Source organism: Passer domesticus, chromosome 15, assembly GCF_036417665.1.
Source record: "Passer domesticus isolate bPasDom1 chromosome 15, bPasDom1.hap1, whole genome shotgun sequence".
Lineage (NCBI taxonomy): Eukaryota > Metazoa > Chordata > Aves > Passeriformes > Passeridae > Passer > Passer domesticus.
The window spans coordinates 7,576,979-7,599,781 of NC_087488.1; the positions used below are offsets into that span (position 1 = coordinate 7,576,979).

Sequence of the window (22,803 nt, forward strand, 5' to 3'; positions counted from 1 at the left end):
AATTAAATTTAAGAGAGAACACCTTGCTATTGAACAACACCATTATCTTGTTAGAAGAGTGTCTGTGGGATGAGAAGGGCCTATTCAGGGAGCATGGCCTGTTCAGGATTGTTTATTTGGCAGATTCTGACATAGGAAGAATGCCCAAAACAAAGGGCTGTCACTGGGGACAAATACATCTCTCATGCTTTGCTAACATGATAGGGCCTGTGCAGCTGAATGAGGTGTGTCAGTCTCTTCATGGTGCATCTTCTGCAGAAATGTTTGCTGCATCCCTCATTGCATTTGTATGACAGCAGCTTTTGTGCAGATATGGGGTATAACCAGTAATATAATTTGGTCCTGGCTTTCATTAGTGCCTGGATGGGGAGGAAGGGCCTGGATTCATGCTAATGTTACTTATCAAGCTGGCAGGTATGAGGATTCACCTAGCTTGCAAGCTGAGCAAAATTTGAGTCTGGAAATGTCTAAAGCATGAATTCCAAGATTGTTTTACAGACACTTTTCAAAATAGAGCTGTATGACTTTCCCACTGATAAAAACAACAATGTTCACTTTTTGGTAGTGTGGTACTCCTCCTACGATCACATTTTAAGTAGCAGATGATATATGAGATTATATAGTTTAATACAATAATATTGCCTATCATAACTGTTTTTAGCAAAAATAAAATTATCTATGCCAAATAGAAAGATGATATAATTACAGTGAAGACTATATTTATCATTGGAAGTCCTCCATGTATTCAAGTGTAGAGACCAGGATTAAATAAAGTGCTCAAGATTGTGTGCAAAAGGGATTTGTGAACTAGGGTTATTTATTTAGTACCCAAAATTCAATAACCATTCTATAAGAACAGAGTAAAGCATGAGTCTTTTCCCAGATCTATTAAAATCTAAAGTTGTGAGTCGTGGAGACACCTCATAGTGTGAAATCTCATGAGACCTGATCCTCTATTTATATAAGCTGTCACATCCTCAGTTTGTGTAAGCTAGGGACAATGCTCTAAAGATTTAGTCATGAGAACATATGTTTCCAGGGTAAAGGGCTCTAAACCAGAAGCTTTTGGGCTTTCAGACTCCGTAGCTCTGTGCAGGAACATCATCCTTTCTTGACAGTGCACTTTTCTGTTTGTAGTCACTGCACCTGTGTTAAGATCAAAGAGCCTTATGGAAGAAATGCTGGTGGGAGCCCAGTGCCATTCTTGCTAGGGGTGTCCAAAGGGTCAGGCTGTCATAAGAGAAAAAAAACCATGTGGAAACACAAAATCACATTCTAGTGGGTTTTCTTTGGAGGTTTTCATGTACCTGAAAGAACAAAAGCCATGCTGAGACACTTCTACTAGCAAAGCAGTTGGCCCTTTTGCCATCTGTGATTCCAGTGAGGAATTTGCTGCTAGAAACAACATGGGCATGGATGGAGCTGTCACAGGAAGTTGTGTCTACTGCAGTTTAGGCTTGTGTCCCACTGGTTCCCCAGGCTTCCCTGTGGGTCACAAGGCTGCCCAGAATTTTCCTGGCACTGACCAAACTCTGTATGTCTCTCCTAAGCCGTCTGGCAGAAAGGAGTTGTTTCTGTAGTTGTAGCTGAGACAGGGAAATGCTCCTGTAACAAAAAATGGGGCTTTTATGAACTATTTCCTGGCACCATAAGAGTGTATATTGAAAATGAGATTTTTCTACTGTATAAAAAGGCTAATTCTGGAGATTTCTGAATTGATGTTTTCCCTCTGATAAAGTGTCATGGCTTCCAAAGACTTATAAACTGTCTAAGGAATTTGCACCAGGTCGTGCAGTAAGAGGACTGGATTCTGAAGCTGGGTTTCCTGACTCCCTGTTTCTTCCCCTGAAATTTATTCACTCTCATTTTAGCAAAGAAAGGAGAAGAAAGGAGAAGAAACTACCCAAACTCTCTACTAAGGTTCTGTCAGCTTTACGAGCCATTAGCACTACTGAAATCCTGTAAGGACTTTCTGTTCCAGCAGACTTGGTACACAGATGTAGTGCACAGGATCTTCTCTAATTAATATATAAAATTTTTGAAGCAGTATACATCAGTGCTCCACTTGCTCTCGCTGAGTAGTTGTAATGCTTGGACGTGTCTGAAGCTTATTGCAAAACTCCCATGCATTCATGCCTCTGCCCGTGGGCATGCTTACCTTCTTGTTGTCTTTCCTCAAAACATTAATTAACTGATCAGGTGGCACAAGGTGTGGCACAAGCCCTGAAGGCTTACAGGGCACATGAAGTTTTGTTAGGCTGGCAATCCCTGTGTATCTTGTATTGCCCTTAAAAGGCAGTCATAGAGTCACAAAATGGATGGGCCTGGAAGGAGCCTCAGACATCACCCAGCTTCTCCATAATGCAGATCACTTGCAGTTATTTCCAAAGAACTCCTTGTTCACACTGGCAGAGGCAAACCATCCTTTGTGCTGATACGAACCCCATTGGCTGCAGTGAGATGCTCCAAAAGCTCAGTTTAGACTTAAAATTTGGCCCAGTGATACAAGTTTAGGAATGAGCCAGCAAGTTGGATTCACTTAGAATCAGTTTTATTGCCAGGTAAGAAATTCATAGTAATATAGTGAATACATATGTTTACAAATAAACATTCTTAAAAAACAAACAAACATTTTATTGTAGGAAGTATTATTGGTATCATAAACTCTGTAGTTAACAAGTATTAACACGGGTTTACTTACAGAACATACAGTTACTAAAATATTTCCACATAAAATATGCTCAAGTTACACGAAACCTGTGTGAATTAAGAGTGCAGCTGTAATGTGTATCTAAAGCATATGGGTTAACAGCAACATTCCATAAAGGGTCAAATTAAGTCAGCCAGTTGTGAAGGCAATAAAGATTAAAGGAATAAAAGTAAGATAGTGGAGAGTCTGGGTTGTGTGCAAAGTATTTGTTTTGTGGGCTTTGTCTACTTCTGATAGTCTTAAAACATATGATCATAAAATTTAGCAGCACGCTTATGGAGAGATACCGGTGCTCTCAGGATGCAAATCAATCTTGATATAGCTAAAAAAAATGGTATCTCCATGTAACCAGATTTCAAAATCTTAGCCCTTGCATCCTTGACTAAGCAGAAGCACTGACAGTCAGCTGAGTACAGTAAGAAATGCAACTTCCAATTCTTCTTACAACAGTTCTCACTCCTCCCTGAATACTCTTCCAGTCCTAATCTCCTGAAGAATTGACAGCTGGTGAGAATGCAACTGTAGTAGGACAGCTAGTTGGGATTTAGCCAAGTGACTTGTGTCGGGGGAAGGGCAGGAATTACTGAAAGACTGAATGCATTGCCTGCCACCCCATCCCAACTCTGTCTCTTTGTGGATGTGCCAAAGCCCTTACAGGCCCAGGACTGCGAGTTTGCTACCAGTGCCCAGTTTGAGTGGTTTTACTCACACAAACAAGGCATCCTGCTCTTCAGAACCACAGTCAAGGCCATGAGTCCAATTGTTTGTTTAGTTTAACCCCAGATCTCTGATGTTTGAGGCTGGACCAGCCTCTTCCACCACACAGCCCACCAAGAGGGAACACCACTAGAGAAAGCCAAACGATAGAGACAATATACCAGATAACATTTACTTGAACTACAGAGAACTACCATGGCTAAAAGCAAATACATAATGAGAGACTAGAGGGGAAAAGTTGAAATTGGGAAAATGAAGGGGCTAACTAAATAGTTCTGACTGTGCAACCACTGCATGGAGATGTAGTCCAGTTTCCTTTCAGAACAAACAGAGGAGGCTGAGCAGGGCAGAACCCTTGTCATCCTTAGCAAAACATGAGGAAATAGCTTAAAGGAACAGAGGGGTCACTTTGAAGAACAAGACTGTCATTGAACAATAGTAATACAGTAAAGGCACCACCCACGCTTAATTTCAGTCTGAAGCAGTTGAAGATAGGCAAAACATTTAGGTGAAGAAAAAATCCTGACAGTCTGCAAGTGAGAATAGTTACCATCTGCCTGAAAACAGGAGGACTGAGAGGGAATATTCTGATGCCCTTTTTCCCCCAGCAGCTTTCTGTGTCATATGAAGTGTCTCTTCTTATTTTGGAGGTTCCCAAAAATTTCAAATCAAACGAAGTAAACTGAAATGAAATCTTCTGCTGTTATCATCCTGCTGAATTCTCTACCAGCCAGAAAGGTCCCATATGCTCTTAATCATAACAGTCTTTATAAATTCCTTGTGAAAGTGTCTTTGTCCCTTATTGTATATATATTTTTTGCATTCTCTATAGGATGCTGTGAAAGTACAATAGTAGATGTTAGGGATCGTACCAAGATGGTTGCTCTCGGTTTTTCACAGGTCTAGTGATTATTAATAGATTTTATACAAAATTCCTCTCTGAAATAATATATTACAGTATATTGTTCTCTCTCTCTTCCTCTGTCTCAAGGCAGGAACATAGTGTAAATGTTTAAGCAGACATAAAGTTTCTCTAGATTGTGCTACTTCTCATCATGGATTTTAGTTTCAAGTAAAAAAATTTAGTCACAAGGGTTTGTGTTCCATTGTGAAATACAAATGGAGTTTATAATTCAACCTTCAGTGTGTATTGCTGAATGGTATTAACCCACTCTTCGGCCTACAGCTGGCTGGATACCAAGAGTGTCCAGGTGAAAGTTCCTTCCTTCTGTTTCCTCTTTTTTTGTTGTTTAATTTCTTTTTTTTTTTTTTTTTTTTTGCCTTTTGGTTGAGTGTTTGTGTTGTGTATACATTTGCGTGTGGTTTTTAAAGGATTTCATTAGAAAAAGAAAAAAAAAAAAGAGAAAGAAAACAAACTCAAACAGTTACTTCTGTCTTGCTGTTGGTTATGAAGTATGGCTGTGGGCCCAAGTAGTGCTGGCTGCGGGTGGTCAGCGGGTCACTTAGCGTCGGGTCTCCCATGCCGTGCTTGCCCTTGTTTGTGAACGCTTGCCGCCTCAGGGACGGGTCGTTGGGATCCCAGGTCTTGTAGTGGGCGTTGTAGCCCAGGGGGTGTGTGTGTATCTTGCCCACCCTGGATTTGCCGTTCTGCCGGGTGAGCCCGCTGTCGATGGTGTAGGCCCGCTCCTCGTCCAGGCGCACCGGGTGCAGGGGCAGGCTCCCCTTGGCTGCCAGCTCGGCCAGGTGCCGGCGCTTGGTGTAGAAGTCATCGTTGACTTTGTCAGCTATTTGGGGTCAAAAGGGGGAGGGGAAAAAAACAATCAGTTGGACATGAGAAAAATTATTTACAGCAGGTCTTACACAGTTCCATCTGCAGGCCAGAATGTTTACAGGTACATCAGTAAGAGAAATCCACACCACCTCCTGGCCCTTATTTTCTGCTCTGGGGCAGAGTTTTGGATGCCATTGTGCCAGGCTTTCATACATGCAGACAAAACCCTGTTGCCCTTGAAGAAAGGACTGTCCCTGCCCCAAATCACTCAGGTTGTGCTGGCATTTACATTATGGGGAGAAGTCCTATCAATCTCATCACTGTTCATGTCACATAGCACAGGAAATTCTGGAAGTCTACAGAAGTACGCAGACTTTCCTGGGAATACTGCAGCATCTTGGGTCGCATTGCTGTGTGAGAGCACATCCCTTAAAATGCTAAGTGACTCATGGATGTTTTACCCAGCCAGCTGTAAGGTCTGGTGGTGTGTGATAAGTTGCACCCGTTTCTGTTCAATAATGCCTCAGGGCAATATTGAGAATGGGATCTGTTCTCCTAAATGGTCGGAAGTTCACAACTGCTTTATGGGGCTGAAAATGCTTTGGGTTGTTGAAGGTTGGGTATTTAACCGGTGATTTTACAGACCATGAAAATCCTAAATTCCAGGTTCTGACATAATTTTCTGGGGTCAGTGCCACTAAGAAATACAGCAACAGCCCTGCCAACAAATACTGCATTGCAGTTCTCAAATCAGGATTTTGCCCTCTGTGATTTCCTAGGCAAATGTCTTCCAGTGCACGCATTTGCTCAAGTTTGTTATTGCTGGCATTTATTTGGCCTTGCTTGAAAGTATGAACCATGCTTAGGAAGCTAAAGGTATTCTGCAGCAATCCAGCTACTCATTTCAATTTTGAGACTGAGGTTTAAAAGCTTAACTGAATTTCATTTTTTAAGATCTTTCCTTTTATGTAAAGAGTGTTTATTTTCCCCCTTCAAAAATTTAGATGTTCATTTAAGATAGTGCCAAATACGTAGATCAACTGGCACTGTGTTAATCAGCAGTGGTGTGCTTGGAATATATATTGTGTCAGCCTGGATTTGACTTCTGCTGTGCCCTAGCTGGATCCATCCATTTTCCTTGAAGCCATGCCTTGTAAGGCTTCTCTGCAGAAGTCTGGTACATGCAGCTGTCTGTACAGCTCAGCTCCTTTTGCCTTCATGAGGTTTTTAATTCCCTGCACTGTTTTTTTGTGTAGCTTCCTTCTTTTGCTCTTGCCCAAGTATTCCTAGGAGGCTTTTGTTGCACTTTGAATTTTCTCTCTGTCTCTAGTTCTGAACTGGATGTTTATGCAAGGCAGGGAAATTCCCAGGAGCATCATATTAATCTTCAAGATCAGGCTTTAGTTGTGCATCCCCCTTGTCCTGGCCCCTCAACAGGGAGGAATATTACCAAAGGCAGTTGGTATTTATTATGACATTTTTTGTATAAATGACTGTGCAACTGGACTCTGCTCTTAAATCCTTAATTATGTCATTAAAGAGGTGTTTCATCTCCAGTAGGCTGAAATTGCTCCATTCTGTGCTGTCAAATTGGGCTTTGTGTGTTTTACCCAACTCCATCTGTTTCCATTTTCAGGCATTGAGTGAATGCTTTTCTATAGCATACAGGTGTCTTCTGCTTGAAACAAATCACGGAATGTAGATAATGGCCTGCTCTCATTTCAGCCCAGGGTGTGCAGTTGCAATTGCTGATAGACCTGTCATGTGTTACAAAGAGAGTCTGTGAAGTTCTGCTTTGATTTTGGAGTGAGTTGTTTCATTTAGAGAGCTGTAATCTGAATAATCAAGAAGTTGTACCTATTTCTCCCTGAAAGAGCTGTTTCCAGTTCTACATGTTCTACATGGCTTGTCCTTTTAATTTGTTAATATTCTCTGAATGTCACAGAACCATTATGAATAAAAACAGGCTGGAAATGCATTTGCATTACTATTATCTCATTAATCTGTTATCAATAATTGAAAAAATGGTTGCAGAAAAGGCACTGTGAATATTCACGCAAGTCTTCATTTATATAAATTTTTACATCAAAGGCACTGCAGGCCAGCTGTTAGGGGAGCGATGTCATATGACTTAGACCTTGGCTATTTATGAAAAGTCACACTAGCTTATATAATTTAAATTCAGCACAGTTAATTATGTCCAGCTTTTAATAGAGATACATTTGTATGCCTGTTTCACATTTAAATTAGTTTAATTTGCATACAAAAATTAAAAATTTAGCTAATCTAACATAAGAATAGAGTAAACGTATAAGTTTGTAGTTTTAATTTTGTATTAGTTATGTTGCAGCAATTTGTCTTCTGTAGCCATGATCTTTAATCAGCTGCAAGGTAAATAATGACTTCTCTTTCTAGAAATAGCAGTAGTTATGCAGCTATGTAAACAATGACCAAAAAATGTAGATATTTTTATTGCCTGGCTTTTCCTGCCACTTTTCCCTTTGAGGCCACAACAAGCTCACTCTATATCCTCAGCTTCTGTTAATTTTTTCTCACTCTCCCCTTTTCCCTCTGCAATGGTCCTGGGTCTCTGAATTTTATCAGAGATTAGATATGCCACTCAGATCTCCAATCACACTGAGGATGATGTCCTACAGAAGAGTAAATAGTATTTCTGTTGTATATAAAGGAGACCTTTGCTGTTGAAACAGGGAGGAAGAAATCAGTCTCACATGGTCTGTGCCTCTGACATGTCTGAAGTTGGTTTTGATCTTATTTATGCCATGTTATAATGCCAGATTTTCAACTCTTTGTTTCTTATGGAAAACCACAAAGTAAAACAATTAATTCTGTAAATTTGTTTTCATTAAAATTGTTTTAAGTAATATAGTCCATTGTCCCTTTCTAGGGACTTCTCAACTGTTCTCTGCAAACTGGGCTTGAAGAAAACAAACCAGGATGAGAACTGTAAATCCTCATCAGCAAAGTCATGCAGAAAGCTGGCAAACAGCTGCCAAGTGGCTGATTCTGTTCTGTGTGGGAGAGCTGCTGTTTGTGTTTGTCCTGATCAAGGAACACTTTGCAGGCTTTGCCTGAGGACTCTTCCCTGTGCCTCGGAGGGCAGTGCTGGCCGTGGAAGGCAATGCTGCGCTGAGCGTTCTAACCTCCCTCAATCCTGTTTTCTTTCTGCATGCAGGTGGACACACAGGCACTGGTACCAGAAACGGGGGGAGGAGACACAATTGCAGTAAACATGAGCAAAATCAGCAATGATAAACCTGAATTGTTCAGTTGTTCAAGAGGGCTTTTGGCAACCCTTAGCGCCATCCTTGCTCTTTCGTGCAGGTTTCATAATAGCAGTGAGCTGTGCTCTGTGTGAGTGACCTCATGCTACTACAGTGTAGAAACAGGTTTTTTCTTTTCATTTTCAAAGCAGGAAAGATTCAGAACAGTATTATTGAGTACAGTTTTGTAACAAATGTTTTACCAAGAAAAGTATATTAATAGTATCCTGAAGCCAACTACTTTGAAAATCAGCTGTGAATCTGAGGGAGTTTGTTTTTCTTCTTAAGCGGACCCTATAAATATTTTGTGGACTTTAAACATCCAAAGAGATATTTTAAAGGATGGATTTGTTATGTGACCTTAGGTACATGACTCAACTTCCCTCTGCCTCGGTTTCACCTGCTGTAAAACGAGCTGTTAGCACATTGGAGGAGGTAGTTGTGTTAGGAAGTTGAATTGCTATTTGTAGAGTATTCCGAGATTTTGGATGAAAGGTGCTATAGAAGTGCCTTTTCCATTACTTCTGTATCTTGATTGCTAAAAATATGATTTAAAGATATCACTGTTGTGTTTGAAAAAGGAGTAAAAATTATAATAGAAGGGCTTTAATTCTGAGTGTTATTGTGTTCCTTCTTCTTGGTAGCTAATTATAAAAATGTTCTCAGTTTCAATATTTCTGTTAGGCTTTTACTTCTTTAAGGTCTTACACCCATTTAGTTACTGTTTTACTGTTCATCTGGAAAAAAAATGTTGAAATATGTAATTTTTTCCAACCTTAAGTGTGAGTTTGCCATGACATGGAAGTTTCACAATCCATAGTTATGTAACAAAAGCATGGAAACCAGTGAGTCTCTTAGCAAGTAAATACCGTGGATGAAAATGTGTTTTTGTGAATATCAGTGGCAAAAATCCTTGTGGCAGCCAATGGGCCAGAATTTCTCAGTGAGCTCATTTGAATATAAGTCATATTTGAGAGGTGGCCCTGAAATCGTAATGTTCTGTTCTCCACCTTAGGTAGTCATCAAGGTCACTCTGTAAGCACTTGTGGCATGGAGTCATGTGGCCATGCCTTATCATTGTGAATTTTTTTTTTTTTTTGGTAAAATGTTACACAAGGTTTTAACTCTTTTCCTTACTGACAATGCTCTTATCTCTGTGGGTCCATAACATGGCTCTGAATACTCACACCACTTACAGCTGTGGGAGAAGGCAGAATCCTGAAAGACAATGCTGTCCTACAGTTTTTGTGAAAATAGGCACCTAGGAGTGGGAAGAAGCCTCTGAAGTGAAAGAAGAGAGTCCACAAAGGAGTGAGCCTTTATAAAAGCTCTAAAGACATTAAAAAACAAACAAAATCAAAACCCTAAATCAAAACTTCTGTGTGAACATACAGTCACAGTCAAAGATATCAAATTATGTAGGAACACTGTTTTTCACTAGATGTTTGCAGCATTGTTTGTTATCTGAAAGTATTTTAAGAACTAGTTTGTGAAATGCAGAGCTTTATTCTAGCCAAAAAGACTGTATTTCAAATGAAGAGCGAGAGATGAAGAAAGCAAGCCAGTGCAAAGTGCTGAGGACAGGACAGCAATGGAATTGCTACCATGGCACACCCTACCACAGCGGCAATGAAGTCAGTGCCTGTCTGTGGGAGGCTCCTCTGTGAGGCTGTCCCTGTGCTATGTGCAGCAGATTGTGACAAGGCTTTGCTTCCACAGCCGTGGGTTTGCTGAGACTGTGGTGTCATTACCTGAAGCTGTGGGAGACTTCTCTTTCTCTAAGTAATGGAAGTGAAAACTCAAGGAAAGAGAGAAGGGTAACGAATCCTGACTCAGAGACAACATGAGAATTTTGCCCAGGGAAATACTGGGCTGCTGCCTCTGGTGGTGCTGTTGATCCTCTCTGAGTGTGTGATTGCTTATTCATTTGCCTTTCCAAGCTAGCATCTAAGACAATATGTTCAAAGGCTTCCAGGACATAAACCAGCTCTGTGTGAGAGTTCTTGCAGAATTTCATCTGAAAATCAAAGTATCATTTGTACACTAGCACAAGTTTATTCTTGGGTGAGGGGAAAAAAACTCACACAGGCAGAGATTGTATTAGCTGCCCCTAGGTATGAATTGGATCCAATAAATTCACAGAAAAATGTATTCCATACAGTAAAACAAATAACTAATGACCTCTGTTTTGAATTAAGGGGCTCACCAACTATCATGGACCATAGAAGAATTTGCTCTGCATGAGCAAATGGAGTGGATTGGAAAACAGACTGCATGGGGAAATTTCATCTACACAGGATTCTGTTGGTAGAATGGGGAATGGGCAGGATGATGTGAGAGATCTGTCTGTGTCCAAGAGGAGGGAGTGTGGTTGTTTCATGGCTGCTCACTGTTCTTATCTCATAGGCACTAGGGTGGCTCTATACAAGTTGGGGCAATTTTAAACCATACTAAATTTCAAGAATGGACAAATGCCATTTAAAATAATTTTTGCAGCCCTCCTTCTCATTCTTGTATTGAGTTTGAAAACTCAGAATTCAGCCTGTGGCCGGCATTGATTTCTGTCCTAAATATTTGGTTTTATTCTAATACCATTTTGCCTTTATTCAAGAGATTCTGAAAATTAAGACTATTTTATGTCTTTGGATTCTTTCCCGTGGTTTTTATTTCCTACTACTGACAGAGGTAAAGACAAACACATAATGCATAGAACCCCACATAAGTTTTGTAGAACCTACTTTTTGTGGCTCAGTGTTATTCCTCTCCTGGCCCTTTACCACTTCATCTATTTACTGATTTCTTACAGTGATCTGGAGAGAGACCAAGCACGAAAAGAAAAACCATATCAACCTTTTCTTCTCAGACATTGTTTGAAAAGAGCTTGTCCACCTCCAGACACAAGACTACATTTTGTTTTCCCAGTGAAATAAAATTATTTCAAGATATGAGACATGAAAAAAGATAAATATGTAGGCCCAAACATTTCTTCTCTTCTTTTGATTATTTTTGTGACAGTTTATGAAAGGCTGAGGAGGCCAGAATATTCCTGGGTTTTGAGACACATTAGGAATGGTTTAGGACAGGAATGTAATTAGACTGGGTAAGTGAAGCCTCCAGTGTCAGCAATGCTCTTTAACCCCCACAGCAAACTCTGCTGCCTGGCTGGGAACACTGAGACAGGTTTTGATGGACTCCTCAGGCACCAGACAGGATGTGTGCCTCACCAGAAGCAGGGCTGCCATTCCCTGGAACACAAGAGTAGCCACATGTCTGGGAGCACAAGTGCCCCTCTTCTGACAACGTGCCAAAAAGCACAGCACTGCAAAGTCTGTTTTTTTTCTTTCTCTTTTTCCAAATGTTTATTTACTGTGTGAGTTTAGGCAGGTTTCTCCTTGGACATGTAAAACAGATTTTCCAGCTGGGCTTTGTATACTCGCCTGCATTGATTTGCATAGTATTAAATTGCAATATTTATGATTCAATTTTGCAAAGTGCTGCAGTGATATTGTGATTTGATTTTGATCAAAATTCTCCAGACACGCACACATTCTGCCTAACCTAGGGACCAGTGGTATGCAGATACTCAAATCTAACCAGTATAAGAAAAACAAGACTTTTCCTGACTAATCAGAATATAGGCTCTGTTAACCTGGAAACAAATGGTGGCTGATTCATGTTAAATTAACATTAGAATTGTAAATGTTTTTAGCAAATATGAAATCTGTTGCATGCAGATAGACAAAGATCACACTGCTTGGTTGTATGCTCAAGTGATTTAACATTTTAAATTCAAGCACCAACATGCTAAACTACTGGTTCAGTACTGTACAATGAATGATAAATTTTAGAAGGAAGTAAGAGCACCAATCCTATTCTTGATCCAAGGGATGAAATTGTAAAATAATTTTAAGAGAATAATGTATTAAAATCTCTGACTTTTCCTTGAAAATTCAGCCAGTGGCTGTCCTGTAACTGTAAATCTGTTTTTTCATTATTTTTTTTTCCTAAAGCCCTCTAAGCTTGTGGCTTTCATGGCATCTACAATGGCAAATAAATATGAAAAGGTCTACTGTGAAATATTTATTTCATTTTATCTCATTTAAACATATTTATCAGGTTTTTTACTGGAAACCTTATATATGGTATGAAAACTTGCCTTTTGAAATAGAAACTATCTAAGGAGTCATGCTGTCATGCTTAACTTCTGAATAAAGCATGACTGCAGCATAAACTGATTTAGGAAAGGAGGGTTTGGCTCGCTTTCTAAAAATGCTGTCCAAAGCCAAAGAGGTTAACACTTAGGAGATTTGCTTAAAAGGCTTCTTCCACTTCTTCCTCCACTAATCTTGCTTGCTTTTTCACTGGGTGGTTTTTAATGCTTCTCAGGATAAATCTGATTGTGTCAGAAGTTTTGTGACGCTTCCATACATCAACAATAACACAAAATTGTTTGTAACCTTTTTGGTTGGTGAGGACCTTCCCTTTGTCTAAGGGCAGAGCCTCCTCAGGATTGCAGGGGCTGCTCCCTCTGCATCTGAGGAGCAGTGCTGAGCACCCAGAGCCTGCCCTGCATCCTGCTCAGGCACCCAGAGCCTGCCCTGCACCCTGCTCAGGCACCCAGAGCCTGCCCTGCATCCTGCTCAGGCACCCAGAGCCTGCCCTGCATCCTGCTCAAGAGCCCAGAGCCTGCCCTGCATCCTGCTCAGGCACCCAGAGCCTGCCCTGCATCCTGCTCAGGCACCCAGAGCCTGCCCTGCATACTGCTCAAGAGCCCAGAGCCTGCTCTGCATCCTGCTCAGGCACCCAGAGCCTGCCCTGCATCCTGCTCAGGCACCCAGAGCCTGCTCTGCATCCTGCTCAGGCACCCAGAGCCTGCCCTGCATCCTGCTCAGGCACCCAGAGCCTGCCCTGCATCCTGCTCAGGCACCCAGAGCCTGCCCTGCATCCTGCTCAAGAGCCCAGAGCCTGCCCTGCATCCTGCTCAAGCACCCAGAGCCTGCCCTGCATCCTGCCCAGGGGTCCCCCTGCTCCTGGGGGCTGCACACAGGGGGCTGCACACAGAGGGGATGTGGGGCACAGCAGAAGAGAGTTCACTCTATTCTGCAAGGGGCTTTAGCATCTAAGAAAGCCTGTTTGGTTTTCCTTCAGGTGTCAATTTACCTTATCTAACGTTGACTGAAAAAGCTCTGCTATTCCTGACCACGTTTATTTGTAATAACTGTTCTTAGCATGAACATAATTGAATTTTCTTTTCACATGTCGCTGTTGGCATTCTTCTGTGTGCTCAATTTTGTTTTCAATTTTAATACTTTTGATTGATATTTTTTGTTTCTTTTCATATACTGCTGGTTATAACTCGTACACATATAACTGAATCAGCTACAGATGAGCTGCAAATACCAGATGTGATGACACAGGACGCTGCATGAGAACACAGAGAACCCAGTTCAGAGTCTGATCATGTAATTAAGATGTGGTTTTAGTGCTGAAATGGACTTGCATGTTTATGCCTTTCAACTGCCATCATACTAGATGTACACTATTACTTCTCGACATGAAGAAAGGCCTACAGGCTTTTTGAATTGTAAAAAAAAAATGCTAGTGATGTAATAGCTATTTTTTTGCCTAATTTTTTTATTTTATCTGTTTCTTAACTGCTTTAATTTGAAAGGATTTCTAGTAATTTTTCTGCATTGAAGTTGATTTTTTTTTTTTCAAAATAGTTCTGGCATAAGTAGTTTCTATTACAAAGTTATCTTTTTCTACTCTTTTCTCAGGAGGAAAAGGAATTAAGTAATTTCATAGCTTTACTTATACATATTGAGTTCTGGATTTTCCTTCATTTCTTCTTTTCCTGTCTCCCTCTTTTTAGACTCTCTGGCATTTGTGTTATTAAACTCTTGAGCATGGTTGCCAGAGGTTTCCAAACCAGAGATGTGTGTCAAACTGAAAGGAACTCATGCTCCCTGGCAATTCCCAAACTTGCCCTGTCAGAAGAAAAATGAGTTTCTTCAGGTTTTCCTGCAGCTTGGGTCCAGTCCAAGGCAGAGCCCTCACAGAAGGCAGCAGCCCTGGTGACTGCCAGCCAGCCCAGGAAGAGCTGGAAATGCAGCTCCCTGCCATGAATAGTGAATGGTGACACACCAGATTGCAGCCACAGAGGAGTGAACAGCTCCTCTCTCCCCTTTTCCCCAGGAGCTGCAATCATATCAATTGCTGGGCAAAATGAGCAGCAGCAGTGCTGAGCAGCAGCTCTGCCTCCTCCCCTGTGGCAGGGCCCTGGCTGCTCTCCACAGCAGCACCTTCCACAGCCTAAAAGCTTTGCAAACCCTCCCACTGCAAACCTACCTGTTGTACTTCATATTTCCCTTAGAATGGAAACAAATATCTTTGTGGTGATTTTTTTTTATGCTGTAGTATCATAACTACTCAAAAAAATCTGGTTTTTTTCCCCAGCTTCTCTTTTCCCCTTATTCTTCTTCAAATAAGCTGCTAGAGAAAGACTATTGCAGAAATTAACTGTGCATTGCAAATCATGTTACTGCTCTTCCTCCCTCCATGCCTCAAGCTCTTTGTTATTACAGTATGAATGTGTAGGAATAAAGTAATGGTCTCTGTGACTTTTATGTGTGCAATTTCTTAAAAACACATTTACTGTCTTTAGAGCCCCCTTTGCAGAACCAAAATGGCAGACAGATAATTGCTGCTATTTATATGATATTGTTAATAGGGGATTCATTCCTGTCAGTTGTCTTACTACCTCTTGTGTTCATGGGTAATCCTGAAGAACATTGCACTCTCCTTTTGACATACATATATCCATGTACAAAGCTGAAAAGTCTTAACTCATGATATCAAATGTTGAACACAGGTATGAAACTCTTCCTGCAAAAATATTGCCATACATTACCCACAAAGCTAATAGTCCAGAGGGAAAAATGGGTGGAGCAAGTTAAAAGCAAGTAGTGCAATGTGTAGGCTCCATGGTGGGAACTGTTAAAAGCCACACTTCAGATTCAGTCTAGATTTGAGCTGGGATCCTACGTTGTTAGTGTTGTTATTTATCTGCAGGTATTCACAGTTGTTTTCATATCTTTAGGATCAATCTCTATGCTTAAATAATTGATGGAAAAAATTGCATTGCAGGATGAAAAGTATGTTTACATTGCAAAATAAAACAGTTACAGAGAGGAATGTTTAGGATGGGCTGGAAGTAAAAATGCTTAGCATTTTTAGGCTTTGTCTTGGCATGAGCTGAGCCTTGTTCTTATTGGCTCACTTTTATTGCCTGAGCATAAAATTTCACTCATGTCTTCACATCACTTAATGTATAAAAATTGTATGCATAATTCATCAGCATTTCATAGAAATAGGTTGGAATAACTCATGTTTGATTTAGATTTACTTTTCTTCCTGGGGTCACCACTGATCTCAATGGATGGAAATAAACCCGGTTACTGTAAGCTCATTTCCTATGAAGGCTCTACCTTCAAGGCCAAAAGACAAGCAAAAGACAGCAAAACCCCCATTCTCTAGCAGTGAGCTGGGTTTCTGGTACTCTTACTTTAGATCTCTCCATTATGTCTCATAAAAATGAGATTTTTGTTTCATTTTGATTCATTATCACATAATAAGAATTTTTAAAATCAATTAGTTTCCAGAGAGCCAGCCTAATTTTCAGTGAAAGGGTGTGAATTCTCTGTGGAGCATAACTGATGGAATGTGGAGTGGTGTTTATAAGTTGAACTTCTACGAATAATTGGTGAAGATTTAGTTTTCACTATTTTAATGTGCTGATAACAAAAAAAAAGAGGCTGTTTCTCTGTGGTAGAGAGCATAGGTGCAAAGAATATCAACATCAAGAACAAGAATTAGGATGCACAGATTTAAACTTGCTCTTTTGGCATGAAAAAGAGGTTAAGATTTAATAAATTCTTGTGAATATTCTTCAGCCATTACATAACCAGGGAGTGGACCAAGTTCAGAAAAACCAAATTCACTAAGTGTGAGTCCAGCCCACAAAAGTAAAAGTTTAAAGTTTAAACCTAAACTAAATACACCTCTAGGCCAGATTTCTTTCTTTCCCATGTTCATTGTGTTGCTAAAGTGTAAGACATGAGCTACCATAAATGGCAGTGTTTAAGAGAATCCTAGTTTGGTGCTAAAATTGCTTCTTGTAAAAGAAGGACTATTTGCACTTTCCTTCCACCTGCCATGATGTCACTTCTGCCAAGATCAATATATCCCCAAAGTTCACAAATCTGTCTGTTTGCTAAAGATGGAGTGGGCAATGGCTGCTTGGAAGTCTTATGCTTAGAGCACAATTTCCCATCCTCATAAAGAATATCCTCCTGTAGATTTTACAGTAAAATGTTGTTTTTAAAAAATCAAAAAAAGAATGTCAGCAAAGCAGATGATTTAACTCAAGATACTGAGGCTCTGCACAAATGCCACATTTATAATTAAAATATGAGTACTTCACTGGAAGAAGAAATGAGTGTTCTGGATGATAAAACAGGAAAATATTTTGATCAAGACTTTCCAAGCATTTTGTATTTGCCTATGACAGTGTGCCTGTGGGTATCAGAAGCCAATTGGGTAAATAACAGATAATTAAATTATTTAGTTGAAGCAAGAAAAGGTCTTGTAATTTCATCTGCATGCACTGGGCAGGCTGTGAAATTTGCTGAGTCTCATCAGAAGACGTGAGTGAAAGAAGTGATGCTGCACTTCCTCTGGCTGGGGAATGGGAAGGCTGAGGGAAGGTGCTGGCAGGGGGGTTGGTAAAGCAAGGCTTGCTCCTGAGTGCTGCTTGGCTTTTCTCTTGTGCCTGAAGTAGAAGCAAGAATTGAAATATGAAAGACTTCCCTAACAAATGAACACTCAAAAGCTTCAAAATCTCCAGACACATTGGGCTGAGTAAATAAAAATAATGAAAAGATATCCAGCTTTTGTGTCACGCTTTCTTGAGCCAGATCTGTAAGTGTTGAGTTGGGCAGATCACCTACTCGAGCATTATTTATGACACAGCACATACCTCTGGATATATGAAATCCCTATCTGAATCACCCTCTGGATATTACAAGTGATGCTTTAATCTGTGCTTCCCTGTTTTTCATGGTGTTAAATCCAGTGAGATACTCCTATGCCCCAGATTTTTTTTTGATCCATCTTTGTGTGACTGCTTATGGAAGTGGTAACTGAAATTTTTTTTTGTCTTTGAAAAGAAAGCACAATTCCTTTTTCAGCCTTCCAAAGAAACATGAATATTTACCTCTCAGTGTAACAATGTGGTTGGTATAGGAAAGTAAACTAATACAAACATATTGGGTCCAATAAATTTGTAGTTCTGCTTTTTCTAAAAGTGCCTGTATCAAACCTGTGAATGCATGGGCAGGCATGTTGTGTGTTTCCATTTTTCCAATTACAGTGTTTCTTTCCAGGCCAGAGCACAATGAACTACAGGGAGAGTCTCATGGTGAGAGACAGATCTTGTACCAGCACAGAGTTACAGCCATTTCTGTGGAAATTGAAGGTTTGAAGCTCAGGAGAAAGCAGCAACAAATCTCCCATCAGGCAAGAAGATGGTTCAGAGACGACAGCCCAGAGCTAACCTTCGGGTGATCTTCCCTGTGGATCCTTCTCTGTGTGCAGAGGACACAGCACCAGGTCAGTTTGCTCATGTGCTCCACCTTTCTGGGGAGCTGTTCCTTGGTGCCTTGGCACACTTGTGGCCACGCTGCTTTCTGCAGGGACATAACCAGGAGGTGTTTGTTCTTTGAGTGTCATATTTGCAGAATCTCACTTTGCAGTTTTGCAACTGCAAGCAGAGCTGGATCACAGTCTAATGTTTCCTCTGGGATCAAAGAACTGTGCAGCTTCAAGAAATGCTGGGAGCTGTAGACTCAGAGATGTGATGGTGGGTCTGCTGCCAATTATATCCTCCTAGCTTCGCTATACCAAATCAATTAGATCTGATTTAATCCCACAGGAGACTAACAACTCCCAGCACCAGGGAAGGCTTTCTCAGTCTGTGTTTCAGGAAGGAATTTTGTCCATTGTATGTTTATTTCTTCTTTTTTTTCTTTTTTTACAATGTCCAGTCAATTCCTCAAACGTTTGTGTATGTGTGAAAAGGGAAGAAGAAAATTCATGAAGGAAACACAAAATCATGTTAAACTGTAGAAACATTTGCATTCTCAGTTTTTACTTGTATGTTTGTGCACCTCTCCAGCCAACTGAGTGATCATCTTCCCAGTCCTCTGGGGATTTAGGTTGGGTTTGGGGAATTTTTTCATTTCTGCAAGAAGGTCTAAAGATATTTAATAACTTTGCACTCCCCGAAACTCATGAAAGAAAATCAACTGTTACACATCCAGACTTGCAGAACAGTGTGACTGGATAAATAACTAATAACTCAGGATAATGAAGCCCATTTGATCTCTAGGAAATTCTTAAGCAACAGGATGGACTACAACTCTTAAAGCTTAGCAGAGTGGATTTTGAAGTTGGATTGTTCATGCTTTCCAAATGAATGTCCAAATGATGTGCATAAAAATTTGTGATGAGCTACCTTTGTATGTCCTGGGACTTGAATTTCATGAAGGTGTTCAGCTACAAGATCTCCATCCACTTGTAGCTTTAGGCATGTCAGTATTGCTTAAGTGAGCAATAACCATTTAAGCATGGAATAAAAACATGGTTGATGAACTGGAAATAAGAATAATTTATGCAGAAAAACCTCTTTCTGCACTTTTCACATAAATAATCAAATAATGCAAAAGCACTGAAGAAAACCAGGATCATGTTTTCTCGGGTGACCAAAAAATTGAAATTTCTAAACACTGGGTGTTTACTGCCACAAAAAAAAATTCAATGACCTCTTCTGCTGGGACTGGTCTTGGAGCTTGTTAACCCTTTTCTCTCAGAGAGTCTCTCACATTCTGAGGTGGGAAAAATTTGGCACTGTTGAAAAGAGATTCTGTGGTTTGAAAATGGAAAAATAATGGATGAATAGAGTGCACCTAACAATAAGTCAGAACAGTCAGCCAGGTAGACTAGAGATGCTAGGAGGTAAATTTCTTATCTATTTGTTCAGGAAATGGGTGTTCTCTATCTCATTTCCAAGTGGTCCTCTGCCTCTGCTGATTATTCCCTGGTGGTGTGTGTGCCAAGGTAGGAGAGTAAAATTCTAGTGCAGTGAGGAAAACAGCAAGCACATCTCAACTCACCAGTACATTGCTGTACTGCAGGCACTCATCTGAGAATAAAAAATAGGCACAGAATGTCCTCACATCATTCAGAGATGTAAATGCCAGCAGGCAGTAAGGGGAAAAGGTGAATTTGGTCAACAACCATTGTCAGTACTTAAGGAATTCTGGAGGAAAAGAATTCATTTTTGCTGCAGGAATTTCTGCACCCAAAAAAAAAAAAAGGAATTCCTAACAAGAAATTAGGAACACATCCTCTTCCATTGAGTGTAAAAGTGTTTGGTTGTGCACTTTGAGCTTATTCAAGTAAAAATATGTAGCTTTTTAAAGCTAAAGGCATCCACAGCAGCCTTTTCAACTCTCTCCTCCCCTGTGGTGCTGAATCAGACACTGCAGTGCACACATTGCATGGCACACATGCATGAGCACTCCAATGTCCAGCCACACTCTGCTAAGCTCTGGAGTATGAGGTGTAGCTTTAAAATTGCTTCCTGGGGATCAGCTTGCTCTCACTACCAAGGTATGGGTCATTCTTACTCAGTAGTACAATGCAAATTGATAGCAAGGGCTCTCTTGTCTCTCTTGTCTGTTGTTTTCACAAGCACTTGAATCTTTACTGAAGTTAATGGAGAACCTGAACATGATCAAAACAGAGATTAATGTGACTCGCTACTTTTCCATGAACTGCATTTTCACAGCACACAATCACTGAGGAATGAGTAGCTCAATTCTAAAATAAGCCAAATTTTTAAGACATCTGTAGTTCAGAAGAAAGCAGCTGTCTAGAAATTAATTTAATACTGCCTCTGGTAAAGCTTCACTTTTTCAGTTATCTAAACTTCTTACCATGCATGGCCACATTCTAATGAGGGATATTAATGTACTATAGCTACAGTTGCTACAAAAAATTAGAAATGCTTCTTCCTCCAATCCCTTATTAAAGAAAAGGGTTAAGCATAGTGGACTACACTCAAACAATGGGATCATACAGAGTAAGGGACACTTAAATAAATATGGTTTGCCTCAAGTGCATGGAGAAATATAGAACACATCCCTTATTAAGTTTCTCTTGTGGCAAATGAATGCACCCTCAAGCCACTATCAGTGAAGGCAAAAGGGACTGGATTACACACACTCATTAACCTGCTGTGGGGATCCATAAATACAGGTCTGAATGTTAGCAGGCAAAAAATGCCTTGCCCTGTGACATGAGGTCAGGGTGAGCTCAGTCTATGTCTGGTTGCTCAAAAGATGTTGTCAGGTTAAATTTGTTCTGGTGGGCTTGATGTTGGCCAGCTCCCTTCTCCTGTCAGAGCTCTCTGAAAGCCAACAGGAGCCTGCAGTCTGGAGCTGGATGTCAGCGTGGTCACAGACCTGGGCCTGGCTGGCATCAGGGAAAAACCTCTTTGTGACCTTGGGATGTACTCAGGAGTCACACTTGGGAGGAATCACTGCCTTGAGAGTCTGAAAGTGGTTGAAAACCCATAAATACACTTATTTAGTTCATGTTCCATAAGTCCATACAGAAAGTGTGAATGTGTAACTGTTTCAGAAACTCTTTTGCTTTCTGCTGAGAAGTTTGGATCACAATGCAGCACTTTTCTACTTGTGAAAATTCAACTGCATCTGAAACTTGGAAAAAAGATAGAAGGGAGGGGAAGAATACGGGAAAAGCATGGGAAGATGGTGCAATCCCCCTGGAAGAAAATGTCTCTGAAATTATGTTTAATTTAGTTTAAGATTCTGAGAGGCATTATACAACTTCTGGAGCTGAAGTGCACAATCTTTTAAGGTTGATTTAACTGTATGGTTATAATCTAGCTGCTTTAAAAACTTGTACTCAGACAGACAAGAAATATATAAGTTCTAATTTCATAATTTTTTTAAAAGGTACATTCAGTGGCTCTTGGGCAGATGAGAGAAGTTTCTTAGAGTGTTTCATCTCTCATTTTGTTATGCTTAAATACCTTTCAGCTTTGATGACTGGCTTGACCTAAATTGACATCTGAAAAAGAAGCTCAATATCAGTGAATAAATCTGTGATAATCACCACATCATTACACGGCAGCACCTTTTGAAGAAGGAATTGTGAAGCTGCTTGATATTCAAAACCCAGCAGAAAGCTATTAACCCCTGTTTTTATAAACGGATTTAAAACACCACTTGTAAGATATAAAACCAACCAGCTAAAGTAAAACTGAACTATTTGAGATGGGATTTTGATGTACATTTTGTTAGAGGTCTGGTATCCTGAAATGCAGATAAAGGAATGTAAGTTTGTGATGAAAATTTTTTCTGGCATGGTGAAGACTTGATTCTTAAGTCAGAAAGCTCTGAGCTGTTCTGCTCTTTTTCTAGATATGTATCTCTGACAGGAAATAGGGAGAGTAGCATTACTCTGAATTTATGGGGAAATGATGTTAACATCCATTTGTGAAAGATGAGCAAGGGTTAGTGGGAAAAGACACCCCAGTTCTTAATGTATTATTGTCTAGAAGGGGCTTTCTGTCATTACAGAGTGTACAGCCCCTGAAAACTATTATAAACTTAGACATTCAAGATGAAAACTATCTTGAATTTTTTAGTCATTATTGTCCTTTTCCCTCCCTACAACTGTTTCTTTGAGGGTGTTCTCTCATTTATTTAAAATAATATTAATCAGGCACAGAAATAAGCCACCACTGGGATCTTTATTAGAAGTTTTATCATGCACTAGTTGAAATCACAAGATCTCAAAACATTCCTCCAGGTATCTACTAATGTACACCTTACAGGCAATGTGGAAGCTTTTACTTCAGAACTTCTTTTTGGGCAGGTGTCTAAATCATAAGCTGATGTTTTTCTCTCCCATTTGTATAGAAAGCTGTGAGAAATACACATCACAATGCATATGTAGGCATAGTATAGGATGTCTCAGGTTGGAAGGGACCCACAGGGACCATCAAGTCCAACTCCCTGCTCCTCACAGGTTTGGGGCATAAAGAACTGGGGCTGAACCCTGTGGGTACAGCACAGGTGAAACTTCCTGGAAAATGTCTTGCAGGGGCATGGGGTGGTTTTGTGTGCATGTATGAGCTCACATCATATCACGACCAGTTCTTGCATGTCATTTTCTTATCCCTTAATTGCAGTCCTTATCATAATTTTCAT

General features: G+C 40.3%; 1 protein-coding gene and 1 long non-coding RNA gene across 5 annotated transcripts in view; one reads left to right on the forward strand and one right to left on the reverse strand.

Moving 5' to 3' along the window:
* Positions 1 to 2,534: 2,534 nt before the first annotated feature.
* Positions 2,535 to 22,803, reverse strand: part of SHISA9 (shisa family member 9) — a 177,986-nt gene continuing 157,717 nt past the window's right edge. For all 4 annotated transcript variants that reach the window (XM_064389979.1, XM_064389980.1, XM_064389981.1 and 1 more), the window contains one exon: positions 2,535 to 5,172. In XM_064389979.1, the coding sequence (XP_064246049.1) occupies positions 4,805 to 5,172 (368 nt within the window). In that variant the 3' untranslated portion in view covers positions 2,535 to 4,804. The remainder of the gene's footprint in view (positions 5,173 to 22,803) is intronic.
* On the forward strand, positions 7,610 to 11,409 carry LOC135281256 (uncharacterized). Its single transcript, XR_010347969.1, has 2 exons — positions 7,610 to 10,557; positions 10,642 to 11,409. It is a non-coding gene; the product is annotated as an uncharacterized LOC135281256 (long non-coding RNA).